This window comes from Leuciscus leuciscus (genome assembly GCF_965113295.1).
Source record: "Leuciscus leuciscus genome assembly, chromosome: 24".
NCBI lineage: Eukaryota > Metazoa > Chordata > Actinopteri > Cypriniformes > Leuciscidae > Leuciscus > Leuciscus leuciscus.
In genome coordinates, this window is record NC_138723.1 from 30,789,625 (window position 1) to 30,801,481 (window position 11,857).

Here is an 11,857-nt window from a genome sequence, read left to right on the forward strand (position 1 = left end):
TTGGAGAGCGAGCGGGACGGACGTCACGGATGGGACGTGATTATCTGCTTTTCTTTAAAGGACTCAGTCGTTCGAGGAAAGATTTGCTCAAACTCATGTTGTTCCAAACCCATCTGACGCACAAGAGGATTCGCAATGACAAACCGGTGCATTAAAGTATATCATAACATCAGTTCTTTCAAGTCACATGATGCTTTGTGTGAGGAACAAACACACATTTAAGTTATTGTTCATTGACAGTCTGGTTTTTTATAGCTCACATTTCAATCGTGGTTTTTCACCAAACATGGCTTGATGAGTCTGACTGCATGAGATAACGTCTTAAATGTGTCTCCGTTCCTCATGCAGATCAATCATGTGCTGAGAGTTATTCACTGTGCCAAATGAAACCGTATGGATCATCATCATCCTCCTTCATCGTATGCAAACTACAATCTCCTAAGATCTGCATTCAAATGAACAACTGATTAGAGAATTTCGCATCAGTGAATCCATATGATCTGTAATATTGTTTCCTAACGCAGATTTCTGTAACTGTGTAAATTCATGTAATTCATACATCACTGCGCTACATCAAATAATATATAAATATACATTAAAAAAAATATTAATAACAGTAACATACTGTAAAGATTACATTAACGAACTGTAAATTCACAGCTGCTCTTGGTTTGCTGCCTTTACAGGTGTGCTGTATAATTTTACAGTACAATTGTAGTTTATGATTTACAGTACTTTTGTAAAAATTTACAGGCTTACTGGCAACCAAAATTGCCAGTAAGTTGCTCTAAGTTTTACAGCAATTTGTTACAGTGTACAGTATACTATATATATATATGTGTGTAAAAAATATTTATACTAGAAAAAATTGAAATATATGTGTTTATATATATTTCTAGTTTTTTCTAGTATCTATATACTACAAAAATATATATTTTATATATGTATATATTAGTGCTGTCAAATCGATTAATCACGCTTAAAGTTTATAAATATATTGTGTGTGTGTATATATATATATATACATAGTCACTCACACATACAGTAAATACAAACTTTTATGTTTGCGATTAATTGATTTGACAGCACTAATACATGTGTGTATATTTATATGTATATATGAATATTAAGTGCTGTCAAATCAATTAATCATGATTAATCACATCTAACCTACAAGTTTGTATACATGTATACACACACATACTGTATATACAAACTTTTATGTTAGATGTGATTAATCGATTCGACAGCAATTATATATATATATATATAATAGTATTTTATAAGTATATTTGGCTAATGTAACGGCACCGTCTGGTTTTGTTGCACGGATGGTTTTGGAACGACATGAGTTTAAATAAACGACAGACTGTAAACGACTCCTTTAAACACACATGCTCACATTTGGCACCATCCAAGAAAGAGAACAAAAAAACCCTCCTTAAATAAATAAGAGAAACAAACACTCTAATACAATGGATTGCAATAAATAACAATAACTTAATTAAATCTCAATAAATACATTTTCATATATACTATATATATATATATATAGATAGCTTTCTGGATATTAAAGATGTGGAGTCTGTTGTTGTGTCGTCTCTGATAATCCACTGATAAGACACACACACACACACACACACACTCGCGCTCCTTATTCCACCAAACGACGCTTGTTACTGTATAAACGCTCATCTTGTGGTTCGGTAACAGAGTGAATACTGAATATCTCGTTCCGCGAGAGTCTCAGTCCGAAGTGTTTTTTGGGGTCGTCGCTCAAACGCACGCACACTTTTTAGCGGAGTGCTTTTTAAGTGTGTGATATTCCAAGCTGTCGTCCAGGAAGGAGATGTCGTCGTCGAACGCGATTGGCCGACAGCAGGTTCGCGACGGCGTGTCCTTGTCCAGCTTGCGGTTGTGTGTGAGGTTGTTCAGGATCTTGTCGTAGTTGGTCTCGGCGTCGTAACACGGGCCGCTGCAGTAACGGAAGATCAGCTCTTCTTTGGTCGCGTAACCCAAGCCCAGGTCTGTGACGTTCAGGTGGATCTCCTTCAGGAGGCAGCCTCGCCCTTGACCTTTGACCCTGTCGTCTCGGCTTTCCTTTCGCCCGCGACCCCTCTTTCTGTCTCCGCGACCCCGTCCTGACCTCTCGGTGTTTGTTGCTCCTCTCTGCCGGCCTCGGTCCCGCTTCGGCTGAGATTCGGTGTTTGCGTGAGGAGATCTGCGCAGTCGGCCCAGAGTCGCTTCGATGAAGTCCATGACGCTCTCGAACTGCTCCGGGTAAAGGCCGTTTACAGCATCTTCAACAGACACAATTAAAGATTGGTTAATTAATTATGCATATTTATGCATTCTGACAGTGTGCATTTGTGATATTCCTCATTGTTCCTCGATATGTAATTTAAAATGATGCTTTTATATCACAATTTGAGAAAGTCATTGGGCCCTATCTCGCACCGGGCGCTATTGACTTTGTACAGCGACGCATGTTTCATTCCTATTTCACTCCCGACGCACAGCGGACTTTTCCCTCCACAGACACACGCCGGTAAATTAGGGAATGAACTTGCGCTCCCCGGAGCGGTTCAGCCAAAAGAGGAGGCGTGTTCCGGCGCAAACGTTCCCTGGTGCTATTTTGCAGTTTCAGAAAACAATTCCTCCACAGACCAAGAGAAACCTCGTCTAAAGTCAGTGGCGTGTTCAGATGCTATTTTAAGGGCGCATGCTTGGCCATAATGTAGCGTGTGCACAACGCACACACACTTTTCTTCTCTCATCTACACACAGACACAGCAGTTCACATTTTTGCAAACCATACATAATTACAAGGAAAAATATTCCACACGAGGGAAATAATTGTGGTGTCCATGAAGATGTGAAAAAATAGGCATAAATCTAGCTTACACATTTACCCAAATTATTATATGCCTGTTTAACCGAAGCTAATTTGGGTGTGTTTCTCCCCATACAATGTCACTGTTTTACGGCCCTGACGAGAACGTCGGTCTCCTCGGCTGTGAACCGCTCCTGGCGTGCGTCTGGCAAATCCGCCGTTATAATAGCAATCCGCCATGGAACAAGCGCGCCTGCTCTTAAAGGGAATGTGAGATGACGCTCTGATTGGTTTATTTCACGTTACACCCAAACCACACCTATGAGTAATGAAGCGACTTCAGACCAACACATTTTAGATTTGCGCCGAGATCCGCCCACAAAGTTACTTGTGTTTCGCGCTTGATACTTGCGTTTCAGATCGTTAAAATAGGGCCCATTATTTAAAAATGTAATATGAATAATTTTGTTGTTCACTAAAACTATTTAAAATATTTGTTAATTGAATTAAAGTGAATGTTCACTGAAATAAATAGTATTAAAAAAATGCAGTTATTTTTTTATTATTTTATTTTATATTTTATAATATAAAAGGGGTGGTGGTGGCGCAATGGATAAGACACATGCCTTTGGTGTGAGAGACCCGGGTTCGAATCCACTGTGAGACACCAATGTGTCCCTGAGCAAGACACTTAACCCCTAGTTGCTCCAGAGGCGTGCGACCTCTGACATATATAGCAATTGTAAGTCGCTTTGGATAAAAGCGTCAGCTAAATGAATAAATGTAAATGTATAATTTTTGTTTAGTTTAAGTTGGAGTACTGAAATTACTACAACTAAAATTGAAATATAAAATAATAAAACTAAAGACATGTTTAAAAAAAACCCGAATAAAACCGATGAGAGAACACAGCAAAATTATTAAAACTTAAACTAAAATTAAAAATGAATGTCAAAATAATAATAATAAATACCATATTAATGCTAGTAAAATAACCCTGGTTTATAGTGACCTAGATGAAGTGCAGAAATATTTCTGCTTTACATTTAGTGTTTATAACTGAGCCAGTGGCCTGCAGATGCTCAGCGTTCTCTCAGACTGTATATACGGTATGATATTGTTTATTTGTCCCTATCGGGCGTCCTGAATAACGGCGGATGAGTCTCGGGATCCCGCCCGTCACCGGCCCGTGTTTTCATCTCACGACTGCCATGGAAAATCTTATAGATGATGACATTGAGGTACAGCAGAAAACATCTGCTCAACCGCAAACTGGAAACATGCGTCTTAAACAAAAGCAAGCGCTCGTTTGATCATGTGTAATACACCATGATTTCATTACAGTCCAAACTCAAAGTTCACTCGCTCTCCATTCAACCCAACAGACTGTATCACAGTTCTCGGAAAAGATCTGCAACTGATGGCGGATTCATGCTGATAATCTCGCTCGCGGACAATTTTTCCCTAATTTTCCTAAATGTTCCCAAATTATTTAACTTAAAATGTTTCAATGATGTCCACTCAATGAGAGGAAGATGCTAAAAGCAGTTTCTACATGGAGTGGGTCGCCATGTTGAGATCACATGACCAGCTGAAAATTTCTCATTTAGCATCATAATATCAGACATACGATTAATGCATTTTTAAAATTACAATTCAATCATCTTCAAGAGAAGCTGTATGATTTAATTAACCCTCCTCTGTTAAAAAACTGTATACACCTTTCATATTACCCGGACAGTTCTGACCCGGTGGAACGTGAGCTTATAAAACCAATATTCTGAAAATATTACAACAAATTATGAGAATTTTGATAGTCTTAATCAATATGCAAAGTTTTTTTTCATGTACTAACAACTATGGATTTTTTTTAGAACATTTTACGCACCACTTTTGGGTCAAAATTGATATTGAATCAGGTTATGAATCAGTGTTGTTATTGTTAATGAAAACTATTCAAAACATTTACGTAAATGGGAATAAAATAATATATTTTTCAGTTATACTTTCATATGAATAATGCATTTTTAAATTACAGTAACTAACAACCGTTACCGTAAGTTCGTCCAAGCCAGTGCAACACGAGTAAAAGCGTAGGCGTTTCGTAAGAGAAGTGAAGGATGTGAAGAGCTCAATGAAGACGTTTATTCACAGACCAGCAGCTGTGAGAAATACAGCATGATGCAAACATGCAACTTATACATAATCACTCCTGTAATCTGACAGAACACTTTCAACGCCTATCTCTGATTCTCCTGCAGATCAGTCGCTGCACATCTAACATGCATGAACATCTGTTTCCCTGTACACCGAAGCGTTCTCCGCGGACTGAGATGATTCAGATGCGATGGGAGTTCAGTACGGCTGAGATGTTCAGGCATGATACGAGGTGTCAAACACTGGCTGTGTGTCGACGCTGTGCTGCTACTGACGACACACACATCTAAACTCAATCTGTTCTGAGACTCAGACAGGGTGTTTTCTTCAAGCATGTGTCTTAGTTCAGATAGATGCCGTATTTTATTTTATGCTAAATAATGCTATGTTAAATGTACATTCTGTTCAATATGTCACACACTTTTTTCAGCGATTCCATTGAAGAACCATTTCTGGTTTTCCTAAAGAACCTCTCAGTGATGCATTTTTCAAGGAACATTTTAATAATCTTAAGAACCTTTGGTAAAACTTTACTTTAAAGCTTTTATGTATAATGCATTATATATGTACATCATAATGCATTATATCTTTTCATTACCAAAGTTAAAATGCATTATAATATTTGCAGATGCATCTAAAACTGATCGTTTGTCATGTGTTTTAATGCATTATACTTGATTAGTTAATAGATAAGCATTATAGCCGAGGTTACAATTATTAATGAGATCATGCAATGCAAAATAAGGTGCATTACAAGGCATAATTAATGCATTAAAAATATGCATTAAATATAAGACATCTAAACTCTAATTAAACCACAGATGCCAATAAAGAACCTTTAGTTTTAAGAGTGTACCGTTTTGTGCATCAAACTAATTTTCTATATTTTGCATGCAATAAAATACATGCAACTGTGGACTCGTGCATTTTCTGTAAAGCTGCTTTGAAACGACATGAAAAGTGCTATACTAATAAATGTGAACATGCATTTTCAGCTGAACACATCGTGCATTGAACAAACTCTGAGTCTCTAAGTGTGTTACTCAAATGCTCGTTTTGGACTGCATGTCTTTAGCAGAGCAGAATCACTCAGACTGCTTCACTGTTTTCAGCGGCTGCCGGACTGCAGTTCACTACATAACTACATGATGCATGTAAGAACTGAATCCCCAAGACAAAAGCCACTGAGTGCTTCAACATGTGTTTGTTTTCTGCAGCTCCCATCGGCTGTTGTCCGCTGTAGTTTCAGCACGCCTCACATTATGCAAGGGAGACTTTTCGAAATAAATTCATGCATATTTTGCAAGCCAACAGACCAGTCCAATGCAGACCGTTCCACTCGTTAATTCTCTCATTTCGAAAGTTCCCACGATGCACGATGATGCATGTGGCCGACGACGCGTCACGTCAAGACTACTGTGTGTAAAAGACGAGGCCGCTATTAAACATCTGGAACAGCTGCTGAAATGTGCATCAACACAGTGAATGCGGAGTCGCGGATGCCTTTCCCGTCACGTCAGGATCTGTTAGTGTTCACGGCAGCACCTTACTGAGGAAAACATGAGAAGAGCTTCAGCTCCACTGGAAAACTCCGCGTTTAATGTAAACAATCCGTGCGGAGGAATGTCTTGTTCAACTCGAGCACTTCAACGTCAGATTATACGTGTAGAATAAAACAGAGCGACTTTAAAAGCTCGACCTCTGTGTTGTAAGGCCACGGTTTGTTACGTAAAACATGTGGTTAACCAGTGCTGGATGTTTCAGTAGAGCCACATTTAACGTCCTCTTGACCAGTGGATTGTCACAGTTGTGCATCTGTATCTGTGTTGCTCAACATGCAACTATGTAAGTAATTGAAAACAGCTCGCAGAAATTCTCTAATGCATTTGAGCTGCAACAAATGAACAGTGTATGCATGTGCATATGTGCATGTGTGATGACAAATGATTAATGAACACTGGATGCATGTGCATGTGTGATTCGGGCAACAAACGAATGCATGCATGCTGACTTACATTGTTCCTCCATGGAGGCTTGTTTTTGGTTGTTGGTTTCAGGTTGGGAGTCGATGACGGGGTCCAGAGCGGGGATCTCACTGTGGACGATGGCTCTTTTGGATGAATGCAGTTTGTGGAAGACGGGACGTGTGGAAACGGAGCTCAGGAGCAACAAACACGTGGCTAGAATGTCCCATAACTTCATTTTAGACTCAGTTCCTTTGAGGGAAGCTGCAACGGTGCAAAGGTAAACGCATGAGTATCTGCACAAGAACACACACACACACACAGGCTGACAGAACGGTGCGTGCAAAACAGATTTTGCACATGTTAATTTGATGGATATGGAGCTACTGAAAACTGTCCCAGAGGGAAATGGTTGAGATAAGAGAAAGACATTGTAAAAGTGCAAGAATTAAATATTGTGATGAAGGCCCTCCGTGAAATGTGTTCTGTAGGCTGGAGCCCAGTTAATGCCAAACAGATTTCTGTCAATATAACAGCGCTGAAAAAATGTGTGTTTTCTGCCAGAGTTTTTCCCCATTCCGGATCCCGAAATCCCTGTTGGTGAAAATCCACATAAAATCGACCAGTTTCAATGATGTGTGTTTACTGTGACCTTTATAGCAGTTACTCTAAATAACTCCGTTTGTTGATCATTAAAACCTGCTGTTTCTATTTAACCATTATATTATCTCAAGCTTTTTCATATTTTATATGCCATAAAATGAGGTGGTTTATATATTTAATGCATCATATACAATCACAACCACCAGAAATTGTTTAGTTTCAAGTCTTTTAACTGCTAAAATTAGTCTATTAAAATGCATTGCTCATTTTTAGACACCAATGTAAACAAACTCTCAAAGATGTCTCAGTATTATTTACTGTGGATTTTAATTGTTTTATGGAAGTTTAAAAGTTATATATATATATATAGTATCTCACTATATACTGCACGTTTTACAGTGCACTCATAAAAAAATAAAATATAGACGATTTAAATTGGGGTTTAAAGACTATAGACATGAGGAGACCCTTTTTAGGTTCTTTATGTGCTTCATAAAACCCGGGATATAAAGAACCTATAATGAAACATAATTATTATTTTTAATTTAAAAATCTATACTGCCATAATAACAAAAGTGTACGGATTATTTACTGTAAAAATGAATAAGTGAAACCTGTTTGTGGCCATATGCAGAGATAATGATATAAACTCACCTTAAATGGGGTCCATGCAGACCAGAGCTTCAGAAAAGCCAAATTCTCAGAGCAAACCGGGAAACATTTAAAGATCCAAAAGATAAAATCCGTGAGCTATCCTCAAAAGATCACGATTCCAGGTCCATTCACAACATGTTATCCACTAGATCCAAACGAAGCGCGCGCTGAAGTGTCCAGATCTCCAGTGTCCTCCAACTGACGCGCGCGCCGCTCAACTCACTGTGCGCAACGCAACGCGACGCGCGAGACTGTGATGCTGCCGCGCGCCGCGTCTGTAAGAGAGAAAACCAGCAGCAGCAGCAGCGCGTCAGATGAAGACATCGGGATGAGGATCCCAACTAACTGGAATAGTTTCCCGCGTCTGTTAAAACGCGCCGCATTCTGCCTCCGAAACGCACCGCACAGGTGATGAAATCCAGGTGAACGCTTGTTAATATCCACACAGACCAGGGGAAAGTGAAGAAGTGATATCTGTCAGCGCACAGCAGTCATGATCCACACGCGCGTCCCTGTAAACGCGTTTGACGCGCACACTGAGCTCTGAGCGCGTTTAAATACGCTCACGGGTTCGAGTGCACTGACGTCACTCCCTGGCCACGCCCTCATTTTTCAACTCGGATGAGCAGCGGCTTCAGTACACACTCATAACGCTGAGATACAGTCATATGAAAGCATTAAGAGTTTGTGTCGAAAATGAGCAACTTTTAAAATAAATGAGAGAATTGAATAAAGCAAAATCCGGTAACACTTTATTTTACAGTGCCATTGTTACATATGTTACATGTAGTTACCATAGTAATAACAGTAAATGATGCATAATTACATGCAACTAACCCTCAACCAAACCCTAACCCTATAGTAAGTGCATGCAGTTAATTATAATTACTCAGTACGTAAATGTGTAATTACACTGTAACAAAGACACCTTAAAATCAAGGGTTACTCTTTATATTGTCTTGTATTGAGTAAAAATAATAAAGTGCATGTACTTACTTTAGGGTAGGATTAGGGTTTGGTTTAAGGTTAGTTGCATGTAATTATGCATCATTTACAGTTATTAGTGTAACCCAAAATCCTCATTACTCTAAAATCTCTGGGCTGTCATTGCACTAAATACAGTATCTATGACTGTATTACTTATCCAAAAGCTTGAAATAGTCTAATAAAACAGGCGCTATTTAGAGTAAAGCATCATACATATGTATCTTTCAGTATTACCCTAACCCTAATATCACCCTGGTAATCTTTGAAGTCTCTCTGCTAAAAAGCATGTGTTTTGTAAGGGAGGTTTGTTGTGTTTCATGTTGTGTTAAGCGACGTCATACAGTCTTTATTAAAACCATCTTCACTAAATCAAAGGATCAGTGACAGCAGTTTGTTTAGACGTTAAAAACCCGTCTGCCATTATAAATCAAGCTCTGAATTCAGTCTGAAAAATGAGATCGTCTAAACCGAACCTTATCCGAAATATCTATCATTTAGACGTGTTTTTTTTTTTTTTTTGGTGCAAATGCAGAAGTGACTTACAAATGAGAAGTACAACAAAGCGATTTATCCTAAAACTGAATTTCTTTCTCAGGATCTTAAGAACCTAATTGTTTGAACACTAGTTTTGCAGAGAAATGCCTATGCGTATGAATTTGCAAAATGTAATAGATTGATGCCGACATGCATTGCACAGACTTTAGAACAAGACACGGAATAATCACTAAAAAAAGCAATGCAAAATATTAAATCAGTGGCCGCAGAAATGTGTGCTGTGTGTATAAAGCATGAGGAGGAGGAGGAGGAGGAGGAGGAGGAGGAGGAGGAGGAGGTTTCCCAGCTGAGCCTTCGTCCCTCCCAAGATTCCTTCTCAAAGACTCATGGTCTTTCTTTGCCACTGTCATCTTTGGCTTCCCTGAGGGAGTTTGTGAGGCTCTATTCATTGTCAAGCTGGTCGGAACAATTCGCATTGTGAAGAGCACTATACAAACAAATTGAATTGGAAAAAGAAACTGAATTGAATTAAAGCTTGCTGGCATTATAAGTGAAGCTCTCTAAACATCCTGAGTCTGAAAGCACATCCATGTACATGTACATTTCAATTAGAGGAGAGGAACATGAAGACGTGGATGTTGGAGAAGTAATGCTTATTAAAGTAATGCTTATATAGTATATTCTTATGCCCTCATATTCAATTTATTCTCTTTTAAAAAATTTTTTTCATATTTAGTCACTGCATGATGTTCTTAGTCTTTTTGTCTTGTTTTCCAGGACTGATATACATTCTTAAATCAAAATGTGTTTATGTGAGTAAAATACTGAATAAGAACCAGTTTTTTTTCCCTGATGTTTCCTAGTCTTGTGCATTCAGACAGTGTTGGTGGAGTGTATTGTGAAGGTAAAAGCATTGGTTGTCATTATGATTTCCTAAAGAAATCTGTCATATAATACATGAAGGGCCAAACCCTTAAATTCAACATCCAAATCCTGAAAGGCAAGACACGGCATGCTTTCATTGAAGGTGAATATTCAGAACTTGGTCTATAAAAGCGTGTTTGCTTTTAACCTTCTGTTGAGTGTTTTCATAATGCAGACATGATGTTTTTATGCTCTTTCCATCAGCGGGTTTATCATGATGCTCTTTATGAACACACTGCATTTAATGCTAGTGGTGTAGCGATGCCCTCGTGTCACGATTCGATATATATCACGATACTGAACTCACGATACCATATTATTGTGATACTCCAAGACATATGATAAAAGGTTAACAAAAAATGCACAGTTGATTAAAATGCTAAATCTGATATTACATTGTGTGTGTAAATGAATATGACGGACTTTGTGCTGAAACCCAATGAACAATAGAGACTCCAGAATAACAATATTCATGATTCTGAAGATGAAAACAGAATTATTTTAGATGAATATGCTTGATCTCCGTCACTGACTAGATATATGTAAAATAATGTGTAATGTAGGCCACATTTTACTGGTAACATCAGATATTTGGCATTATCAGGACCCAGAAACACACTGATAAAAATGATTTTGTGGTAAAGTAAATACTACAGAAAAAAACAATGTAATTTACATGAAAAAGTTAGTTCAGGCAAGAGTTAAAAAAAATTCTATATTAGTACTCAATTCAAGCGTGTAGAAATGAAAGCGTAAATATCAACGTTATAAAATTAAGTAAAATTACTCAACTTTTCTGATACTGGTGTTCCCATCATGCACTGGGCCTTGAATAATGAATGAGGTTGATTTTTCACTGTTTTCAAACTGTATTTACACTGTTTCATCATTGCTTTTGTTGTTAGGATTAGTAAAGTGCCATTTTGTGACATTTGGAGTTCATTTTCTACTCAAAATTACACATTCAAACACAAAAACGATCCATCAAATGTTACCGTCATTGTGTATTGTCTACCAAGTATTGAGGTCTCTGCGTTCACATGATACTAAATATCTGATATGTAGATATGCTGTTTTACACAATATCTATTGCATTAATTACTTTGGTATTTTTAACTAAGTAAAGCATATACTTAATCAATACTATTTTGTTAGAGTGAAATGTATTGCAAAGGAAACTTTAACTAAATAAATATTACTCAACCTTTTACTAGCCAAGTTAAAATTACTTATTTTCTTT

The 11,857-nt window shown here is 37.9% G+C and overlaps 1 protein-coding gene across 1 annotated transcript; it reads right to left on the reverse strand.

Annotated features, from left to right (window-relative positions):
* Positions 1-1,109: 1,109 nt before the first annotated feature.
* gdnfa (glial cell derived neurotrophic factor a) lies at positions 1,110-8,720 on the reverse strand. The gene is made up of 3 exons (XM_082158721.1): positions 8,212-8,720; positions 7,006-7,218; positions 1,110-2,300 (listed from the first exon to the last, which is right to left on the reverse strand). Exons 2-3 carry the CDS (start codon positions 7,190-7,192, stop codon positions 1,777-1,779), a joined length of 711 nt encoding a protein of 236 aa, XP_082014847.1. The 5' UTR covers positions 7,193-7,218; positions 8,212-8,720; the 3' UTR covers positions 1,110-1,776.
* Between the last annotated feature and the right edge of the window lie 3,137 nt (positions 8,721-11,857).

Bases quoted from the DNA above. Each gene is read 5' to 3' on its own strand.
- gdnfa (XM_082158721.1), bottom strand. From the start codon at position 7,192: ATGAAGTTATGGGACATTCTAGCCACGTGTTTGTTGCTCCTGAGCTCC. The intron at 2,301-7,005 runs GTAAGTCAGCAT...TGTCTGTTGAAG, and splicing joins AGCCTCCATGGAGGAACAAT to ATGCTGTAAACGGCCTTTAC.